General features: G+C 39.3%; 1 protein-coding gene across 1 annotated transcript in view; it reads right to left on the bottom strand.

Moving 5' to 3' along the window:
• LARS1 (leucyl-tRNA synthetase 1) overlaps positions 1-23,550 on the bottom strand; it is a 76,538-nt gene that overhangs the window by 6,570 nt on the left and 46,418 nt on the right. Inside the window, exons 21-30 of the mRNA XM_062188909.1 lie at positions 22,245-22,302; positions 18,336-18,399; positions 14,161-14,344; positions 13,063-13,153; positions 12,011-12,151; positions 10,514-10,654; positions 10,192-10,302; positions 7,194-7,304; positions 4,073-4,177; positions 1,873-1,968 (exon numbers count right to left, since the gene is read on the bottom strand). Coding sequence (XP_062044893.1) covers positions 1,873-1,968; positions 4,073-4,177; positions 7,194-7,304; positions 10,192-10,302; positions 10,514-10,654; positions 12,011-12,151; positions 13,063-13,153; positions 14,161-14,344; positions 18,336-18,399; positions 22,245-22,302 — 1,102 coding nt within the window. The remainder of the gene's footprint in view (positions 1-1,872; positions 1,969-4,072; positions 4,178-7,193; positions 7,305-10,191; positions 10,303-10,513; positions 10,655-12,010; positions 12,152-13,062; positions 13,154-14,160; positions 14,345-18,335; positions 18,400-22,244; positions 22,303-23,550) is intronic.

Genomic DNA, 23,550 nt, shown 5'->3' with positions numbered 1-23,550 from the left:
GCCGGATTCTGTCCCCGTTGCCCCTCTTCCAGGCCAGCTCTCTGCTGTGGCCCGGGAAGGCAGTGGAGGATGGCCCAAGTCCTTGGGCCCTGCACCCCATGGGAGACCAGGAGAAGCACCTGGCTCTTGCTATCGGATCAGCGCAGCGCACTGGCCGCGGCAGCCATTGGAGGGTGAACCAACGGCAAAGGAAGACCTTTCTCTCTGTCTCTCTCTCTCACTGTCCACTCTGCCTGTCAAAAATAAAAAAAAAATTAAAAAAATAAAATTAAAAAAAAAAGTTCACGAAAGGGTCAGGCATTGTAGCACAACAAGTTAGGTTGCCATATGGGACATCTGCATCCCATACCACAGAGCCACGTGGAGCAGTGGCTACTCTGTGCTTCTGATCCAGCTTCCTGCCAATGCATGGGAGAGACAGCAGATAATGGCTCAAGGACTTGGGTTCCTGTCTCCCACGAAGGAGGTCAAACATGCCTTAATAGGATAATACTATTCATTATACAATGATAAATTTAGGAGGTCTACGTGACCATGACTACCTTATTCTTTCAAAATAGGCCTTTTTCTGTTTGCTGAGTTTTCAATTTACTGTGGAAAAATATCTAGGGTCCTCACTTACCCAGACAGGGCATTTTATGGATTCACAACAGCAGTCCACTGACTTTTGCCAGGCAATGCAAATATGAATGGATTCCTTGAGACTAAATAAACAGAATTTCCAAAAATTCCAATGTCTTTTTTTTTTTTAAAGATTTATTTATTTATTTGACAGAGTTACAGAGAGAGAGAGAAAGGCAGAGAGAGAGAGAGAGGTCTTCCATTCACTGGTTCACTGCGCAAATGGCCACAACAGCCGGAGCTGGGCTGATCAGAAGCCAGGAGCCAGGAGCTTCTTCCAGGTCTCCCATGCGAATGCAGGGGCTCAAGCACTTGGCCACAGCAGAGAGCTGGATTGGAAGTGGAGCAGCCGGGACTCAAATCAGTGCCCATATGGGATGCCAGCGCTGCAGGCTGGGTATTTTTTTAACCCACTGCGCCACAGCTCCGGCCCTCCAATTTCTTTTTATTTTCACTATTTAAGGCCAAAAAATAAGTGGAAAAAAGCAACTGCAACACAATTTAAATTGCTACATCAATCTGGTTTATGCCAAAAACCAAAAAGGCTTGAATAACAATTAAACTAAGACTCATCTTAAGTTTGACAGCTGGGGCTAGTTATGTGGCATAGCAGGTAAAGCCATCGCCCACAGTGCTGGCATCTCATACGGCTGCCAGTTCCAGTACCGGCTGCTCTATTTCCAATCCAGCTCCCTGCTGTGGCCTGGGAAAGCAGTGGAAGATAGTCCAAGTGCTTGAGCCCCGCATCCATCCGCATGGGAGACCTGGAAGAAGCTCCTGGCTTCAGATCAGCCATTTGGGGAGTGAACCAGTGGATGGAAGACCTCCCTTTCTCTATGTCTGCCTCTCCATAACGCTGCCTTTCAAATAAACAAAAAAAATTTTTTTAAAAAGTTTCAAAGCTCCGTTTTTTCACTGTTTACAAAGTCTTACATTTCAATTCCCACTGTAATTTTTTAAATTAAAAACCACATTTCTGAAAACACATTTTTATTTTTAAAACCCACATATAACATCTGATACCATCCATAACAGTAAAGTAAGGAAAACACATTTAGTACCAACCTGGGAATCAGAAAATCCCAAGTCCAGTCCTATTTCTAACAAACTATGTAGCCTGGAACAAACCAACAGCTTAATTTCTCTGGATCTTACTTCCTTCCATCTACAAAATGACAGATTTGGCTACAATGACCTCTAAGGTCTTCTCTAGTTCTAGAATGCAACGATTCAATGAGATTCTAAACTTACTTCTGTTCTAAATACATTAAGTGGTTTCCCAGGACAGCAGTCTTCTCTGACTTTATCTTCTGCTTCAGAAGCAAACTTGACTTCTATATGTTCTAGCTAAGTAGAGGGGAAAAAATGCAAGTCATTGGTATCACTTAATATCACTGAAATTAATCAGCACCTCATTTCACCAAGAGCAAAACTACATATCCCACTTCACATGAAATGGTCTGTGTCATTTTATTATTTTCCCTATAAACATTAAATCAAATCTGTAATCAGTTAATTTAACACTCATCTTAGATGTCTCAAAGTATTCTTTTTAAACTTTCTTATTTACATTGCTACATTTACCACTTTCTGAAATCTAGCATTTCATCTACCACATAAGAGAATATGGAAATTCACATAAAAGGCTTCCAGTTAGGCAAAATTCAGACACTTACCATTTTAGAGAAACAAAAGCATCAGCTTCAGTAAATGGAAGAAAAACTCAGAAATGTAGTATATTACGTATGCCTAAATGTAAGATGACCCTAAATACAAGGTGTGTCCCCATTCCAGAGTGAAAAAACCCAAAATTTTTTAACCTATATGAATATACACAAACATTTAGAGATCTATATAAAATAAATGTTTACTAATACTATTTATTAACAAATTTAAAATAAAATGCTGGCATGAGCATTTATCTTAGCAGTTAAGACACTGGTTTAGGACACCCACATTTCACACTGTCCCTGGGTGTAATGCCTGACTCGGGCTTTTGATTCCAGCTTCCTGCTAATACAGATTCTGGAAGGCAGTGATGAAGGCTCAAGGAGTTGGTTTCCTGCCACGTTTTGTGGACTGCATTTCTGGCTCCTAGCTTATGCCCTTGGCCAGGCCTGGAGCCACCATAGGAACATGGAGAGCAAACCAGTGGATGGGAGGTCTCTGTTTTTCTTTCTGTATCTCAGATATTTAAAAATAACATGCTTATTTAAACTTTCATCTCCATATTTCATGAAACAATTTTATTCAAATTCTAAACCTGTTTTTTTTTTACTTTGGTGTTTTTATTATCACTGGAAGTACTTTTAAAGTCCTCTAACACAGTTTTCTAGACTAAATTATTTTTCTTTTCTGCCTAAGTTGTCTGAGAGATAGCATTTTTAGAATCTATATATGAAGTTGTAACTGGGGCGCAGAAACAGGGGACAGGGAGAAGCTCACAGATATGTCAACGCTACTGGTAATGCTCTACTTCCTTAGCTGGGCCGTAGATGTGATGTGGGTGAAGCAGGGAGTCAGGAAGGGACGGACTTAAAGACTGCCAACACCCAAATCCTGTGCACTCAGAAGTCCATCACTTTCCACGCAGACTCAACATGGCTGAAGCCGCAGCACACCCACTGTGCATCATGCAGTTAAACCTCACTCTCCATCATGCTCCAGAAACCATGATAACTTCCTGGAGACCACAACGTGTGCTGCAGCCCCGACCCAAATCCTGCTTCCTTTGGATCTTCAATCAGGCCCTGCCTGTGTGGGGCACTTTTCTCTCTTGAGGTTGAACACACTCATGTCTGAGTGCGTATTATCTTTCAGCCTTTCCGTGAGTCCTGCTCTTCCATTCACCTCTACCTACAGCTCCTGGTTGTATTCCTACATGCAGAAAGACAAAAACCTGGGCCAAGTCCAGCCAGAGCTCTCAATCCCAACAACATAATTTGGGATCCCCAATCCCCACAACATATTCATGGATATTCACTGTATTATTAATTTTTTTTAAAAGGCCAAGCATCAATCAATGTTAACACACCATGAATCACAGATTATAATTAACTCAATTTTGTGAATCTAAGGTCTGAAGGGAGGAAGGGGAAACTAGATATAATGCTGCATAGCAATTCTTTCCTTCTTTTTTTTCCATAAATTTCAATATAAGGTCTCCCCTCATTTACTTAAAGATAATTTTGGGAGGAATACCCAGACATATAGCCAGTCTTTTATGGACAGGATAACTGATAAATGAAATAAGACGACAGACTGTTTGTTCTTCCTACAATTTTTATTCCTACCCATTCTCTTTCCCTCCAAAAATATCTTTGAATGATATATTTGGCAAAAGTACTAAATAAACACAGAAGCTGAAGTTTACAAAAACGCTTATTAAATAAGAATAACTGGATTACAGTTATCATAGTTGACTAGAGATCAAAATCTCTGGCCCTCTCACCTCAAGGGAATTAGTCAGGTAGACAATATTCTCCATAAGAACCGCCTGTTCATCAAATTCCAACTGCAAATCCAGAACACGAGGCCCCATCTTCTCCAGATTTTCCTGAAAGTCAAATTGGTTTAAAAAAAAAAAAATTAAGAATACGTTAAAACAGAAAAAAGAATTATTAGGAAATGAACATGCTATACATAAAAACAAGAATATGCTGAACAGATTATATTCTTCCAAACCAACTATTCTCTCAACTGATAAAATCTTCAAATTACAGTTAAAGAGAGAGGCCTGGACTGAAAATTTTCCCTTACTTATGTCTGTTTGTTAATGAAATTACTAGCTCAGAATAACTGCATTGAAAGTAAGGTAAGATTAAGCAGCACTGAAAAGAATGCGAAGCACACAGTTTTCAAATGTATAAAATAAATATGGTTTTTGTCATTGTTTACACAGACTAACTGAATATGCAAACCCAGGTAAAGGCACCTCCTGCAGTGCCGGCATTCCGTATGGGTGCCTATTCGAGTCCTGGTTGCTCCACTTCCAGTCCAGCTTTCTGCTTTTGGCCTGGGAAAGCAGTGGAGGATAGCCCAAGGGCTTGGGGTCCCTGCACTCACATGAAGACCAGGAAGAAGCTCCTGGCTTCGACTCAGCCCAGCTCCAGCCATTGCAGCCATTTGAGGAGTGAAACAGTGGATGGAAGACCTCTCTCTGTCTCTCTCTCTCTGCCTCTGCCTTTCAAATAAATAAATAAATCTTAAAAAAAATTTTTTGATAGGGGATCAAATATGTGAAAATAATGTTTCAGGTAATAAAAAAGTTTGTAATTTCCACCTTCCTTAAAGCTATCTCAGATGATAGAAAAATTAATAAGCAAAGAATTCCTAAAAACAAACCAAAAAAGTTATACTATAAGGGTATTAATATAACCATACAGAAAACAATTCCTTCCCCTCAAGTCTTTTTAAACATTTTAAGCGCTTAATGTTGTATTTTTTAAAAGACTTATTTATTTAAAAGGCAGAGTTACCAAGAGAGAGGGAGAGACAGAAAGAGATCTTCTACTCCAGGCTGAAGCCGGGAGTCAGGAGCTTATTCCACATCTCTCATGTGGCTGTCAGGGACCCAGCACTTGGCCTCCTCCACTGCTTTCCCAGGCACAGTAGCACAGAACTTGATCAAAAGTAGAGCAGCCAGAACTGAAACTGGCACCCATGTGGGATGCCAATGTTGCAGGCAGCAGCTTAACCCAATATGCCACAATGTCGGCGCCTTAATTTTCTTTTTTTCCTTTTTTTTTTTTTTTTTTTTTTGACAGGCAGAGTTAAGATAGTGAGAAAGAAGACACAGAAAGAGAGTTATAGACAGTGAGAGAGAGACAGAGAGAAAGGTCTTCCTTCCATTGGTTCACTCCCCTAATGGCCGCCACGGCCGGCACTACGCCAGTCCAAAGCCAGGAGCCAGGTGCTTCCTCCCGGTCTCCCATGCGGCTGCTGGGACCCAAGCACCTGGGCCATCCTCCACTGCCCTCCTGGGCAACAGCAGAGAGCTGGATTGGAAGGGGAGCAAGCAGGACTAGTACCCAGCGCCCTAACCGGGACTAGAACCCGGGGTGCCGGCGCCACAGGCGGAGAATTAGGCTAGTGAGCCATGGCGCCGGCCCAATTTTCTTAAACATTAAATATTTCTTGCTCAAAAAGTAACCGTACAGACCCAAGTTCATAAGCACAGATATAGCTAGACTGTCTCAAACATGTTACACTTATCAAAGTGACCTAACATTATTCTTGCTTTTCACTAGCGTAGTTTACCTTCTCCTATGCTTTAAATATTTGCCCCCTTCACAACTCATGGTGAAAATAATTGCTATTCTAACAGTGTCCAGAAGCAGGATCTCTGTGGGATTAGATCGTGAAGGCACAGCCGCCTTTACCCCTGTGACTGAGCAGGTTATAGCAGCAGTGGGCTCCTAATAGAAGGATGAGTTCGACCTACTCCTTTTTGTGTGACTTATCAGCACCGTGCTCTTGGACTTCCTGTACTCCAGAACCATGGGCCAAACAAACTTACATTGCTTATAAATTACTCCTTCTGTGGTATTATCTAATACCAACAGCAAAGAAACTAAGAAACCATGTTAAGTTTGTTTCTTTGCCTAGGAAAAAGTCCTAGAAACCCACATTCTTTTTCCCAAATTCAATAATCATTTTCAAAGTTTACAACACTTTTAACTTGCCTTCTAAGTCATCAATACTATTTTAAAAACATACACTGTGGGGCCAGCGCAGTGGCGCAGTGGATTAAAGCCCCAGCCTGCATCATCGGCATCCCATAAGGGCACCAGTTCTAGTTCCCACTGCTCCTCTTCCCACCCAACTCTGCTATAGTCTGGGAAGACAGTAGAAGATGGCCCAACTCCTTGAGCCCCTGCACCTGTGTGGAACGCCTGGTGGAAGCTCCTGGCTCCTGGCTTTGGATCAGCGCAGCCCTGGCTGTTCAGTCATTTGGAGAGTGAACCAGTGGAATGGAAGACCTCTCTTTAGCTCTCTGGCTCTACCTCTCTCTGTAACTCTTTCAAATAAATACAATGTCTTGGAAAAAAAAAAAAAAAAACACTGTTCACAATCTCAGATTCTGTTTCTTCAAATTTAAATGAGATCCAAAAGTTAATTCTTCACAACACAGAAACTACCTAGCCCAAAATATCAGCAGAGTCCTTGTTTAGAAAACCTGATCTAAGCACTATAAACAATATTTATTCTGTTAAGCTAAACCTATACAAATTTAAAATCTTGGCTCAAGGAATAAGATCTAGTAACATACACTAATATAAGCCAAAAGAATATGCTTTCTCCTCAAATTGGAAAGGAAGGTAGAACCTGAAGAGAATAATTTAGAACAGCAATTCTAAACCAATTCTTCTTCCACGATACCTATTTTCACATACTCAGCAATTCCACAGGTAAACCCAACTCTGACAACTCATTTCTCACAAGCACTGATGGAAAAATGCTGTTTTAACAGATTTCTGGGAGAAGACTATGCCCAAGGCCTTACCCCTGCCCTTTACCGTCTCATCTACCATTATTCGCAGAGGCAGAGCTGCACCAGGTCCACGACTTACCTTAATCATAGCAACAAAAGGCATCACTTTCTTCATGTACTTCTTCAATTCTGGCAAACTGCCTAGTTCACTAGCTATCACTTTGTTATCAGGCAATTTTCCATTGTTAGCCTAAAAGGGGGGAAGGGCAGAGAGGAACACAGTCAAAAATATTTTTAAAATAATGCCAGATAATAGATGCACCAGTAGGAAGTCTGCCAGGAAAACAATGGTGGCCTCTACCAGTCTGTCAGAAAACAGCAGAGGAGCATGCAGCCTCTCACTATCAGAGGGAAATGAAATTAGGATGAACAATGCTGAGGGGGTCTCCTATTTCTTCTGAACTCAGAGGAAACACGGTTTTTAATTTAAAGGAGAAAAGTGAGTACAATATATTGAATAATTAGGCTTTCCTTACAATAGTAGCATCTCCAAGATCCACACTACATCTTCTCTGGGAAAAAACTAACACAGGTCTTACAAAGATCTTTGTCTTCAAACTTCTGAAGAGATTTCATTAGCTATACCAAAATGAAAAACTATACAACTATCATACTTTATAAACGTTTGCTTTTGAACACTCCTCCTTAGAAACTGCTACCATTGTGGGGGGAAAAAAACCTAGTTAACGACGTTAAAAATTGTATAATTTCTATCTATTCAAAAATAAATGCCAATAATATACTGTTAATATGCATATATTCCCAAATATGCTGACTGAACTTAAATTCATTTTTATAAAAATAAACAGTCCCTTCAATGGAGTGAGGCATAAAGCAAAGAGTTTTCATAGAGTTTAAGGTGATTTAGTTTCTTCCTATTGTAAAATCACAGCATCAAAGCCAAGGGTTGAGAATCAATCTACATAAAAATTAACACACAGGAAGATTTCAAATAGTGTATTTACTTTCAATTTTAACCATTACTAAAGTATGTGGGAAAAATATTTCCTCCACTTGTCAACATGTTCCTCCAAAACACATGAAAAAAAGTAAAGATTAACACTCCTTTTAACATCACCATAAAGGTGCTATATTCAACACGAGGACACTTTTGATTATAAATTAACATTCTTTTATTTTTTGGGTGTGAAAACAAAATTTTTAAAGGAATCTGGTAACATCAAAAATGATGTTATTTTTAAAAGATATAATAACATCTCTGAGGCCGGTGCTGTGGCGTAGCGGGTAAAGCTGCCGCCTGCAGTGCCGGCATCCCATAGGGACACTGGTTTAAGTCCCAGCTGCTCCACTTCCCATCCAGCTCTCTGCTATGCCCTGGAAAAGCAGTGGAGGATGACCCAAGTCTTTGGGCCCCTGCAACTGCCTGAAAGAGCCAGAAGAAGCTCCTTTCTCCTGGCTTCACATGGGTCCAGTTCCAGACATTGCAGCTATCTGGGGAGTGAACCAGTTGACAGAAGACCTTTCTCTCTCTCTCTCTTTGCCTATGCTTCTCTGTAACTCTTGCATTTAAATAAATAAATAAATCTTTTTAAAAAAATGGTATCTCACAAGTGAATACTAAGTAGAAAGCTAACTTCCAACAACATAGAAGGGAATACCTCAGACATTCCATTATAAATTTGGTTTTTCTAATGCCTCCATGAAATTGCTGCTATAAATATGTAACCCACTGAAGCAAAGTTTCATTTCTCTACTTACTACAGTACCTTCTATCTTCTACTAAGCATAATTCAAAATCTGCAAGCAGATTCTAAAGACTAACGTTTATTTCTGTTATTCAGGACCAAAAGTAGGGGAATTTGTGATAAAAAGATTCACAAGGGTAAAAAAAAAATACTTGCTCATCTCTTCCCTTCATGTTTTACAAAAGCTTGAATATTTCTTAGATAACTATGAAAACTACTGAGGCAAAATTCCAAGAAAGATTTGAAAAATCAAAGTTAAGGATTTTGCATCTGTTACTGACTTTTCCCCTAAGCTTTATTTTGTCTGTCTCTCACTCACGCACTCTCTTAGAGTACACATTAATGGTCTAGAACTACCAATATCAGTTCTAATAACCTGGGCAAAAAAGATAAAATGACTTATCACATTTTATACCCACATTGTGGAAAGTAGCTGAAACTGAAATTTTTTCTTCAGTGAAACTTGAACTAAGCTTAAAAATTGAGTTTCCTATAAATAGAGGTATCGTATCATTTTTAATAGCTATTTATCTGTCAGAGCCAAAAACATCTTTGAGATCTACATTTATATAGGTAATTAACAAACTGAGTATTATTTTCTTAAGAAATACTCAAGGGGCCGGCGCTGTGGCTCACTTAGCTAATCCTCTGCCTGTGGCACCGGCACCCCGGATTCTAGTCCCGGTTGGGGTGACAGGTACTAGTCCCGCTTGCTCCTCTTCCAGTCCAGCTCTCTGCTGTCGCCTGGGAGGGCAGCAGAGGATGGCCCAGTGCTTGGGTCCCTGCACCCGCATGGGAGACCAGAAAGAAGTACCCGGCTCCTGGCTTCAGATCAGCATAGCACTGGCCATAGCGGCCATTAGGGGAGTGAACCAACAGAAGGAGGACCTTATTCTCTGTCTATCTCTCACTGTCTATAACTCTCTGTCTCTTCTCTCTCACTGTCTAACTCTGCCTGGCAAAAAAAAAAAAAGAAAGAAAGAAAGAAAGACAGACAGACTCAAGAACAAGCTTACATTTACTTCAACCATAGTAAGGTTAAGGCTTCATGAATCCCATTGCACAAGCCACAAATTCAAGAAGCAAACCCTGTCCTTTTGCTTCAAAACTAACCACACATATGAAACTACTCCATACTTTTTAACAATAGACTAGATCCAGAATATTTTTGTATAAAGGTTTCAAAAATGATGAGAAACCAGCAATTTTTCCTTGGCATCCATTTTAGAACTACCTGTCCAACAAAGGATTCCCCCTGCCTACAGGGAACTCAATAGAGCTACCAGTCTTCCCTCCCACAGACACCACCAACATCCTAACAAAACCAACATAAGCACTGCACAGCATGGGATAGTCTAGCAAGTGCATCACCTCAAAGTGGTTTCGCAGAACCAACAGGGTGGTGTGCTGCCAGGGCGGATAGCTCTTGGTCACATAGATGGTGCAATGTGATGGTTTCTGAGGTGGCTGCTTGTCAGTCCTCTACGTGGTGGGAGAAATGGAAAAAACACTTCAGGGCTTCCGTGTAAAGCAAAAATGAGAAACACAGTACCTCTGCTATTAGTATTAAAAAATATGCATATTACATAATCGTATTAGCAGTGAACATGGTGCTATACATTTTAATTAAAGGCTTCTCAATCTTCATTACTGTTAAATAACTTAAGGAACACTCAAAAAAACAAAACTTCACCTTCCCTTTAGCAGGCATCATATAGTTCTTGAGTCGCAGCCTAAGGTCATGTGCTACTTCCATGAGGTACTGGGAGGAACGCACCAAGGCTTCATCCACAGGACCAGCCACAGGCCATGAAGCATTCATAATTGAGTCAGGCTTTAAAGAAAACAGAAAGGAAAACAGGTTCAGTGAGATCACACAACACAACCGTTCCTTGGTTCTTAAATACGGTTTCATACCAAGGCTACCATCTGTAACTGCACGCCCAAGTTCAAACCTGACTGACTACACATAACACACTTCCACAGCCCTGATCTAATGTTCCCTAGAATCCAAGCTGTGAAGTCTGACTCTACATTCTTAATTAGCATCCATTTGTACAAGGGTATTAATACCCACACACATATGCTCACTTTCAAAGAAAATTATGTAATGCTAATCTGCCTAAACTTAATCATTATTACATAAATTATGCATATTCTCAGTTTTTATCTTGTTAATACATCTAGTATTGAGAGTAGGGCTATTCAGTATATAGATCATGAACACATTTTTGCATCGTTCATGCACTAAAAAATAAAAAAGAGCCTGGGGAATAGGGCTGAAAAGGAGTTATTAAACCAGCCAATTGATTTATGAACAAGCCTGAGAGAAACAACTGAACTTATCTTCACTATAAGAATGCTAATATAATATCCTTGAATATGCAGCCCAAAAGTTTTATATAAAAAAAAATATTTATGCAAATATACACTTCAATCTTTGTTTATAAGCAGCTCCTAACAGTTGTCTATATCTCAATATTTTTACCATTTTTAGCAGCCAGAACAGTATTATAGATGTATTCAAATGTGTATTTGAGCATATTCATAAATATTGAAATATTTTCTAGCTGAGAATTTAGTGACAAACATTATGCAAGTAATCACAGCTTTTAAAATATATACTTTGGGTGGCCGGTGCTATGGAAAAGCGCCGGCATCCCATATGGGCTCCAGTTCTAATCCCGGTTGCTTCACTTCAGATCCAGCTCTCTACTGTGGCCTGGCAAAGCAATAGAAGATGGCCCAAGTCCTTGGGTCTCTGCACCCACATGGGAGACCCGGAAGAAGCTCCTGACTCCTGCCTTTGGATGGGCACAGCTCCTGGCTTCAGATCGGCACAGCTCTGGCTGTTGCAGCCAATTGGGGAGTGAACCATCGGATGGAAGATCTCTGTCTTTCTCTGCCTCTCCTCTCTCTCTGTGTAACTCTGATTTTCAAATAAATAAATAAATATTTAAAAAATTAAAATATATACTTTGTATCCTTATAAATAAAGACACATATATAATGTAACTGTCCAAACAAGAGTGGCTCTGGTTTAGGCTTGAACCACTGTAATAATTATGACAAATCTGGCTTTCTTCCTGAATACTCATTTTCAGCCTTTTAAGTAACAAAATTATTACAACCCTTGCTTAATGAGGCCAAAATTAAAACCATTCACAACATTTTAAATACATAAAGGTACCTTTCCTAGGAGTGTCCAGACGTGTTCACATAAATGTGGACAGAATGGAGCCAGGAGGAGTGTTTGAACTTCAATAAACCGGAACACGAGTTCTCTGTGCATCCCTTCTATGGCTAATTCACGATACTTATCTTTTGCAGCCTACAAAATTTGAAATCATTTGTCATTTCTCTCACCTCACTTCTTTAAAATAAAGATTTTTCATTTCTTAATGAATTTTTAAGTTTTTAGCCTTTAAAATTCCATAATGAGCTATTATGGAATTTATTTATAAACTTATTTGTTACTTTATTTTTTAAAAATATTTACAAATAAGAGCACATCAATCTTCGTTAATGGATATTGAAGTTTTATATCAGTAACCATCAAGAAAATATTTTTTAAAAAGATATTTTGTAGCTGAAACAAAAAGTTGAACAATTTTAACTGTGGACCAAGTAAGGGTGAATGCTCTGAGCAGCTTATAGGAAAGATATTAAATATCAAAAAGGCTATAAATACAACACACTGCCATGCTCAGCACTTATCCTTATTTAACCACAGCTCTAAAAATCAAGTTACATAAATCTCAATGTGATGTTTTACAAAACTGAGTGAAGCTACATTTTTTTACTTGAAGCACTTAAATGCCACACTTGAGGAAACACTGACACCTTGTGGAAAGCTTTAGAAAACATTTCCATTCAAACAGTGGCAATTAATGAAATCTTTCATTTTTATCAACTTACATTTTTATCAATGTTTTCCTGGAAAATATGACTGATTCTTTTATTTATTATCCTTATTAATACTCACACCTCAACTAGAAGTCTTTATATTAAATGAACACAATTTAAAAGAGAAAAGGAATTTTTAAAAATACGAATTCCATAAAAAAAAAACTCAAAAAGTTAGTTTAAAATCAAGACTCATTGAAGATTTTAAAAATTTCTTGGCAACCTTTTATATAGCCTTTACTTCAGATATGCAATTATGTTATATAACAGGAAAAAAAGGAAGAAAATACATCATATTCACATTGACATGTTTTGTAGCTACCAAAAATAACCTACCTGAAACTCAAAAAACCCTGTTTTCAAAGCTTCTTTAAACATCATCTTTTCATAGTTTTGATCTGTTTTTATAATTCCTGCATTCATTTCACTATTGAATAGGAAAAAAAGGTTATTGAGCTTAAAGGCAATAATATATGTAGGTATAAAATGCTGCTGCATATGACTAATGAACACAATGTCTGAATCATTTAAACCTGCTCTTCACAAAACTGTTTTTGTGTTCCTTAAACTGACTGCGGTCTCTCTGTTGTCTATCCACCCTTAATATCGTCAGCTGACACTATTCAGGGATACTGCTGATACCAACATTAACAAGGCACGTTTAAAAATCCTTGATACAAACTTTGCTATGAAGACCAAAATCAATATAAAAACAAGCCGGCGCCGCGGCTCAACAGGCTAATCCTCCACCTTGCGGCGCCGGCACACCGGGTTCTAGTCCTGGTCGGGGTGCCGGATTCTATCCCGGTTGCCCCTCTTCCAGGCCAGCTCTCTGCTGTGGCCTGGGAAGGCAGTGGAGGATGGCCCAAGTGCTTGGGCCCTGCACCCCATGGGAGACCAGGAGAAGCACCTGGCTCCTGCCTTTGGATCAGAGCGGTGCACAGGCCGCGGCGGCCATTGGAGGGTGAACCAACGGCAAAGGAAGACCTTTCTCTCTGTCTCTCTCTCTAACTGTCCACTCTGCCTGTCAAAAAAAAAAATAAAAATACACAAAAAAATACATTTCTCCTTTTATTTTTCCTTTAACCACCCTGTACTACTCTAACACAAGACAGCATAGTAAAATAGCTGGGAGACCAGATTTTAGAGACAGACAGAAGCAAGTTCCTATGTCAAGTCTGCAATGAATAGCTTTGAGGCATTTAATGAAATAATTTTTCTAAACCTTAGTTTCTTTATCTACAAAACAGATAAGGTTGCTTTGAGGGTAAAGTTGGAGAATGGATGCAAAAAACTTTGCTCATTGTCTGCAGTATGTGAGCCTCCAGTAAACAGTAGCTATTATCATCTAATCAATTTTAGAAAAAGAAAACTTAAAAATGCACCAGGACTATATAACTCAAAAGTACAAGGTGGCTGGGGTTCACAGTTTACCTGGCAAAAACTCTATCATTGAAAGAGCTGGCAGGACCACTTCTTAGGCTGTCCCAGTTGGCAACCATTTCTTTCACCCATTCCACCCAGGTGTACAGACGGAGAATACCTGCATCTGCCATGGCTTCCACAAAATTCGCATCTTCAACAGTGTCACCAGCATCAGCCAGTGCCAAGCGCATTCCTGAAAGAAAGGGGGTGGGTGTTGTGTCTCAATGAGTTAAGCCACCACCTTTGACACAAGCATCCCATCTCGATGCTGCCAGTTTGAGTCTCAGTTACTCCACTTCCAATCCATCTCCCTACTAATGTATCTGGAAAAGCAGCAGAAGATGGCCCAAGTGCTAGAGCACCTGCTATCTTGCCACTTGGGAGACCAAGAAGCTCTTGGCTTCAGCCTGCCCCAGGCCTGGCTGTTGCAGTCATGTGGAGAGTGAAACAAGAAAAGGAAGATCTCTTCTGTCTCTCCCACACTCTCTTGTAACAATCTTAGAGAGAAAGAGAATGAGGCAGGGAGGGAAGGAGGGAGGAAGGAATCAACCAACCAATGATTTAAAGATAACTATTACTGAGTCCCAATGGGTCTACTGCAAAGCTTACACAGAAATTAAGAAACAACAAATATTTTAAGGGGTTGTCCCCAGTCAACAGCCAAAATAAAAAAGTCACCAAAAGTAGGAACCCTAACCATTTTCAAAATACTTGAACCTTCTGTATAGATTTGCATACACTTAGTATCAACATGAATTTTTTCTCAGGCATGCTTAATTAATGAGATAGAGTGATCTTTAATGAGGAAGAGGAAGAAAAATATAAACTGTAGCTAGATACATATTTCTTTGTAGTTTCCCTATCAACATCTCAGTCATTTAGAAGTGGCAAAATATTATGATATTTTAATGCATGAGAACACACTCCAGTGCCTTATGTGTACTAATGTATATTTAATTTCCTAGTCCTAAAACTAGGTTCTTCCAAGTTTTTCCACTAATAAAACTTTATTTTCTTGATTCTTACCTCTTAGAGCCACCAAAATCTTCCATGTGAAAATGTTAGAAAAGAACCTAAGTATCTATCAGCTATAATAAGTTATAATGGAATACTATATTGCTGGAAAAATTGAGGAAACATTATGCACCATTATGCAATGATCTCAACTATGAATTATTGGGTGAAAAAAAGCTTCAGAATAGTATATATATATATTGTGCTGTTCTCTGTTGACTTAAAGCAGGAATATAAGCACATGCAATATTAATTTACATATGCACTATATATCTTTTAAAATACCTAAGAAGATAAACACATGCTTAGTTTTTAAAAATAATTTTATACTTAAAGAAAAACAATAAAACAGTACAGAGAATGAATACCATTCACTTAGTTTCCCTAATTTTAACAACCTTTTTAATCATAAAGTTCACAACACAAGTAACCAAACTATAGACCTTACACAAATTTTCCAGAATTTTTGCTAATAAAACGTTGTATTCTAGGCTCCAATCAAGAATCCCATATTGCATTTAATTGCTGTGTCCCCTTGGTCTCTTCAAATCTATCAGAGTTTCTCAAAGAATACTAGTTGCTTACAATCAGTTATTTAATAGATTTGTTCCCAATTTAGTTTTGCTGGATGTTTGCTCTTTATGAGATAGAGGTTATGAAGCTTTGGTAAGAATACCAGAAGAGTTGCATCCTCAGTTCATCACATGAGAAAAGTACATGATATTGATATGACACCACTAGAATACTAACCTGAACACTGGTTAAGGTGCTCTCAAGTATCTACCATAAAGTTACTATTTTCCTTTGTTTCTGTTTTTAAATAAAATATCATTAAAATGTTAGATTTACAGAAAACTCACAAAGAGTTTCCATTTCCATATACCACTCACCCATATAACTTTTAAATAATGATATATTTGTTGAAACCAACAAAGTTAAGACTGGTCCACTGCTATTAATTAAACTACCAAGCTTATTCAAATTTTACCAGTTTTCCAATAATATCCTTTGTTTGCCCACAATATCACTTTGTGTTCAGGCATCATTTATCCTCTTTTTTCTCTGGTCTGTGAGTTATTAGTCATTTCTTGTTTCTCATAACTTTGAAATCTTGAATAGCACAGATCAACCGTTCTGTATAACACCTCAGTTATAAATGATTTCCTTCTGACCAATGGTATTATCATCACTTTTGTTCTCCCATCTCAATACTGTCTCTCCTATACCTTTCTAACTTAATATATTTTGAGATAACATTTTTAATTTATATTATAAGCAAAGGTATTTTTCCCTTTGTAATTACTAAATATCTTGGAAGATACAAGCACTCTGGAAGCATACAAACAGTCTATTTGTTCAGAAACTTCTGCCCATAGATTTTAGCAAATATTGATGGATCCTTCTTGCCTCTAACAATTATTACTATGGTATCCATTTAATAGTGATTTTTTTATTTCATTTTATTTTTCTAGTTATTAACTAGACCTGGAAAAAAATACTCCCACTTCCCATATTTATTTAATTATTTATATATCAGAATAAATCTCATGGATACTTCTTTCATTCATAGGGCTATAATCCAATACTATCATTATTTACTTTGTTGCTTTAACTGTTCTAGCTTACACCACTGAGAGCTTCTTCAAGCTGGCTCCTGTGTTCTTTCAATATGCCCTCATCATTCTTTAAGCACTTCTTTATTTTCTTGTAACACAAACATTCCACATTCATCTTGTATTTTTCCCTACCCCTACCTTCAAATCAATCACTTGTCTTTGGAGCCCTAATTCCTTTTATAGAAAAATGATATTCAGAAACCAAGATCTGAATGCCAGTGCTTCACTGCTACTGGGATGTCATTGCTCCCAGGTGCTCTCAGCAGACAGAACTAAGGAAATACATGTATGTACACATACACATCTACATTTGCTTATTTACACTGATTTTCATATCTGTGTACCTGCATATGAATTACATAAACTTATACTGATATCATCAATTTCAATCTAATATCACAGAGTTCATTCTAGTATTCCCTCTTTATCTATAACTTCTTTTTCTGACAGTGAGCTCTCAGAGACAGATAATGAAATGCAACAGTACTGAGGGCAAGCAAAATTTTTTTCCTGAAAATCAATGTCTGTGGGAATACCAAATACAGAGGAAAGATCTTGGAAAAGCTTCCTATAGAATCAACAGTTTTTTAAAACTCGTCTTGAATCTAAGCAATTAGAAGAAGACTTCTAACAATTTGAAAGAAGGAGCCACAGCCCAAATCTGTGAACAGATCATGTCAGCAATTCTTATATTTTAATTTCAATATATACTGCTTATTCACAAAGACATCCTAAATATTTTTAATCTTTGTTAAAGCAAAAGGAAAAAAAATTAAAGCACCAATTTTAACTTGTCTTTTGTCATGTGAGAAGAATCAGACTTTATGCAACAGTAGTAACAAAAATGCATACCTGGGGCTGGCACTGTGGCATAGCAGGTTGGACCGCCATCTGCAGTGCCAGAATCCCATATGGGTGCCAGTTCGAATCCCAGCTGCTCCACTTCCAATCCAGCTCCCTCCTAATGTGCCTGGGAAAGCAGCAGAAGATGGTCCAAATGCTTGGGGCCCTGCACTCATGTAGGAGACCCAGATAAAGCTCCTAGCTCCCGACTTCAGCCTGGCCCAGACTTGGTCATTGCAGCCATCTGGGGAATCAATCAGCAAATGGAAGATTCATTCTCTCTCCCTCTCTCTCTCTCTCCTCCCTAATTTTGACTTTCAAATAAATAAATCTTTATTTTAAAGATTTTATTTATTTATTTGAGAGCTAAAGCTACAGACAGTGAGAGGGAGAGACAGAAAGGTCTTCCTTCCGCTGGTTCATTCCCTAGATGGCTGCAACTGGCGGAGCTGCGCCAATCCAAAGCCAGGAGCCAGGTGCTTCCTCCAGATTTCCCGTGTGGGTGCAGGGGTCCAAGCACTTGGGCCATCTTCTACTGCTTTCCCAAGCCATAGCAGAGAGCTGGATTGGAAGTGGAGCAGCCAGGACTCGAACCGGCACACATATGGGATGCCGGCACCACAGGCAGAGGATTAACCTACTGAGCCACGGTGCCAGCCCCTCAAATGAATAAATCTTAAAAGAAAAAAAAAAGAAAGAAAACGTACTCACCATCCGCTGAAAATTTGTCAACAGCTTGCATTAAAGTGAGGAAATTGCCTGTGGATTTTGACATCTAAAACACAAAGTCAGTAATCAGGCATTGATAAGAACACATATAAACAAATCCAAATCAACCTAACTAAATAAAAACAAACAAAAAGAAATTGGAAATGTGAAAATATGAGCCCTAAAATGACTTGTTTGAAGTATTCAACTAATCAGTGACAAAACTAGGACAGGATCTCCAGTCTGCCACTCAGCCCACTGTGACTTCCATTATCCTATATTCTCCCAGGTAACTAGACTAAACATGTGGAGTGATTCCACTGAAACTCTGCAACACCTCAGCTGGTTACATAAGGGAGAGCTGTACAACAATTAGTCATTCAAATATGGAAAGGACTAGCTCAGCAGGGACTGGCCTAGACATGGGATTTTAGGAACCCTCCTGGAATCAACATTCACAAGAACTGACTGTTCAGTTGTGCTCTGCCTTAGTGCAGCACACCTCAAGCGCCATTCACAGTCTAGCAATCTTTATGTTACTCTGCTGATGCCAAAGACCAAGATTATTCTATCATTCTACTACATGGAAATAGTGTCTCATTCTAATAGAACCAGTAGAGTACAGCAATGTTCAGATGGCCCAAAGAAAATGTTATAACAGGATTAATATATAATTGTTCTATTCTGACTTATAAAGAAATGAATTTAATAATCAAAAGTTGAACTAACAAAATCCACAAAATAGCCAATGCCTCTAAACAGCTGTTTTCAAGTCTTATGTACAGATATTCTTTTTGGTTATTTATTTTTATTTTTGTTGAAAGGCAGAGAGAGAGAAAAGCTCTTCCATCAGCTGGCTCACTCTCCAAAGGTCTGCAATAACTGCGACTGGGCCAGGCTGAAGCCAGGGGCCAGGAAGTCAATCCAAGTCTTCTACATGGGTGGCAGAGACCCAAGTACTTGGGCCACCTGCTACCCACCAGGATGCTCATTAGCAGAAAGTTGGAATTGGAAGTGAAGCCAGGACTCAAACTCAGGCATTCTGACTTTGGATGTGGGCATCCCAAGCAGTGCCTTCACTGCTGTGCCAAATGCCCACCCCCAGATATTATTAAATACATCTTTCTATTTCCTTTTACTATTAGGGGACTGGCTGAATCTGATGTTTCATATTGCAATTCCTATAATCCGGTGTTTGTCTAAATTCATAGCTATTCTGATATAAATACCACACATCCTTAAAAAACTGGGGCAGGCACTGTGACACAGTGGGTTAAGCTGCTGCCTCCAACAACAGCATCCCATATGGGTGCCAGTTGGTGTCCTGGCTGTTCTACTTCTAATGCACCTGGGAAAGCAGCAGAAGATGGCCCAAGTCCTTGAACCCCTGCTCCCAAGTAGGAGACCCAGAGGAGTTTCAGGCTCCTGGCTCAGCCTGGCTCAGCCCTGGCTATTGTGGCCAACTGAGGAGGGAATCAATGGATAAAAGATCAACTCTCTCTGTCTCTCCTTGTCTCTTAACATTGCCTTTCAAATAAATAAATAAATAAACCTTAAAAAAAAAAAAAACCTTGATACTCTTTTACCAATAATATTCCACTGCTTACAACAAAATTCATGAGTTGTAATACGTTCAATCTATTAAAATTTTTAATGCAAAATAAATAAGACATTTTTTTAAATTGAGGGGTGCCCTGCCCTAATTTGCACAAAGGTTTTGTAAGGGCAAACAAAGGCTCTGTCAAATTTCTACCATATGATTGAGGATACTGATTAATGAAATTGGAAAAGAATCACATCCTAGCGGTAATAACAGTAGCGGTAATATAAATGATATAAAGAGAACTCTATTATACTGGAAGAAGCATTAAAAAATTCCTACAAACTCCCAAATTCTATTATTCTACTAATTCAGGGGCCAATCATAGTATAAAAACAAAAAGCACCAAACAATTTTCTCAACATAGGAAGAAAGCTCTCGGGTCACAATGTTAAGATCTTTATACTTCCTATCCCTATTGTCTCTCTCGCTCTCCTTTTATACACCAATCACAATTTGTGTCAATTTTTTGTCACTCAGTATCCCACTTCTATTAATACTGTCTGCTCCACTTGTTCTATTTTTTCTTTTTTTTTGAGATTTACTGATTGATTTGATTTACAGAGAGATGAGGGAAAGCAGAGAGAGATCTTTCTTTCATCCACTAGTTCACTAACCAAATGGCCCCCGGCCAAAGATAGGAACTCCATCTGGGTCTCCCACCTGGGTATCAGGTGCCCAAGCACTTGGGCCATCATCCACAGCTTTCCCAGGCCATTAGCAGGAAGCTGCATTGGAAGAGGAATGTCAGGAATTCAACCACTGCCCACAGGGAAAGCTGTCATTGAAAGTCTCTTAACTTGCTGTGCCACAGCATCAGTCCCAACTTGTTCAATTTTAGAAAAAAAATTAGTTCATGCTGGTAGTCTTAAACGTTTCAGATATAAGGCTTTTTAACTTCCTGATTAATTTTATTTATTAAAAGAACAAAAGGTACAACTTCCTTTTTTTTACTTTAAAAAAAAAAACCTTTTTTTTGAAGACTTATTTATTTGAAAGGCAGAGTTACACAGAGAGAGAGACAGAGACAGACATCTTAAATCTGCTGGTTCGCTCCCCAGATCAGGGCAATGGCCCAGTGCTGGGGCCGACAAAAGCCATAAGCTTCTTTTGGGTCTCTTACCTGGGTACAGGTAGGGGCCCAAGCACTTGGGCCATCCTTTGCTACTTTCCCAGGAACATTAGCAGGGAGCTAGATGGGAAATGGAGCAGCTGGGACACGAACCAGTAGCTTTACCCACTACACCACGGTGCAACTTTGGACCCCTAAGTGCAACTTTCTAAACCTGAAAAAACTTCTGCACAATTCTGCACCTTCTTGGGGGACTGTGTTGTGATGTAGTGGGTTAAGCAACTGTCTGCGATGCTGGCATACCACATGGGCACTGGTTCAAATTCCAGCTGTTCTACTTCCAATCCAACTCCTAATGTGCCTGGGAAAGCAATAGAAGATGGCCCAAGTGCTTGGACCCCTGCACTTACACAGGAGACCCAGATAATGCTCCTAAATCCTCAGCCTGGCCCAGCCACTTGGAAGTGAACCAGCAGATGGAAGAACTACTCTCTCACTCTCTCTGTAACACTGCCTTTCAAATAAATTAGTTAATTAATTTAAAAGGGGGGGAGGTCAGCAATATGGCAGAGTAGGCTAAACCTCTGCCTGAGATGCCAGCATCCCACATGAGCACCTAACCCATGTCCTAACTGCTTGTCTTTTGATCCGGCTCTCTATTTGTGGCCCGGGAAAGCTGTGGAAGATGACCCAAGTTCTTGGGCCCCTGCACCTGTGTGGGAGACCCACAAGAAGCTCGTGGCTCCTGGCTTTGGGTTGGCTCAGCTCCCGCCATTGTGTCTTTGGAGACTAAACCAATGAAAGGAAGACCTTTCCCTTTAACTCTCCCCCTCTCTACTTCTCAAGCAAATAAATAAAATCTTTAAAAAAATTTTACATTCTTAAGAAGGAGTAAGTCTTTTTTCTTTTTTTTTGAAAGGCAGAGTTAGTGAGAAAGAGAGACAGAGAGAAAGGTCTTCCTTCTGTTGGTTCACCCCCCAAATGGCCACTACGGCCAGCACGCTGTGCCGATCCAAAGCCAGGAGCCAGGTGCTTCCTCCTGGTCTCCCATGCGGGTGCAGGGCCCAAGCACTTGGGCCATCCTCCACTGCCTTCCCAGGCCACAGCAGAGAGCTGGCCTGGAAGAGGAGCAACCGGGACAGAATCCGGCATCCCAACCGAGGCTAGAACCCGGAGTGCCAGCGCCACAGGAGGAGAATTAGCCTAGTGAGCCACGGCGTCGGCCAGGAGTGAGTCTTACCTTCTCAGAATTGAGGAGGAGATGTCCATTTGCTCTCACAGCTGCGGGCCATTTGTCACTTCATAAGTAAGTATTTAAAGACAGAAAATAAAAATAAAGATATGGCTAAGGCTTAAACTTTTAAGTGTTAACAATTTCACAAGTTTATTTAAAAAATTGTATAAGGATTATTTACTACAGTCCTTTTAAAACAGGAAACAAAGCCACCAAGGGACCAGCTATATAAACTATGATACAGGCATATAAAAATATAACTAAAATATAGGCAGGATATTGACAGATATAAAAGAAATTAAATAAAAAGAACTTAAAACAAATTCTTATGAGACAGAACAGCGTATACAATAAGGCATTTTCATATAAATTAAAAAATACAGATCTCTGATGCTGATATGTGCATAAACAACTTTTCCAGAAGGAAGTATAAGAAACAAATACCAATGATGAGCTTTGGGAAATAGAGTGGTATGGGGGAAACTGAAAATTCACTGTTAACTTTTTATCTTTGAATTTTCAAGCCATCTATATGTCTCTTTTTTTAAATTGAAAATCTGTTTTTAAAGGCAGAGTTAGAGACATACTTGATTTCATTCCTCTACTTCAAAATGTTTTTCTTCTTTAGAACAAAATATAATCTTACTCTAAATACAAAAAGTCATAGGAAATTAGATTTTATAAAATAAAATTTAAGGAGACTGAGGGAATTTATTTCCCCAGCTGAGGAACCTGAGGGAAAAGTGAAAGCACATCTGGTTAGGCAAAAAGAAAGGATTCTTCTGGAGCACACAAATGGTATTTAAAAAGCCTTTGTTAGTCCCACATTGCTATCAAGTTCTGCTGGAATCTTGGGGCTCCCCACTCTTAAGAAAAGATTCCCTCCACTTCTAACTTCCCAGGACCTATCTTAAATTGTCTTTAATTTTGCATCAAATGGGTCAAATGGATTACAAGCAGATGACCAGCATACTTGAAACAGATGTGCACTGGTGGCCAAAAACAGGTATGAGGATTTCTGGATATAACAGATAGGAGGAAGGATGCTACTGCTTTAGTATACACTTAACAGGAAAAAAGAAAATGTAACTGGCAAACCTATCTATATCTTCCATAATAATTTCTTAGATATTAGGAGCTGTAAGACATCTTTGTTAAAAATCAGTAAATCGTAGGCCGGCGCCGTAGCTTAACAGGCTAATCCTCCGCCTTGCGAGGCCGGCACACTGCGTTCTAGTCCCGGTTGGGGCGCCGGATTCTATCCCAGTTGCCCCTCTTCCAGGCCAGCTCTCTGCTATGGCCCGGGAAGGCA

The sequence above is a fragment of the Lepus europaeus genome, chromosome 4 (genome assembly GCF_033115175.1).
Source record: "Lepus europaeus isolate LE1 chromosome 4, mLepTim1.pri, whole genome shotgun sequence".
Lineage (NCBI taxonomy): Eukaryota > Metazoa > Chordata > Mammalia > Lagomorpha > Leporidae > Lepus > Lepus europaeus.
The sequence above is the reverse complement of the archived record's forward strand: the minus strand, read 5'-3'. Positions and strand labels throughout refer to the sequence as shown.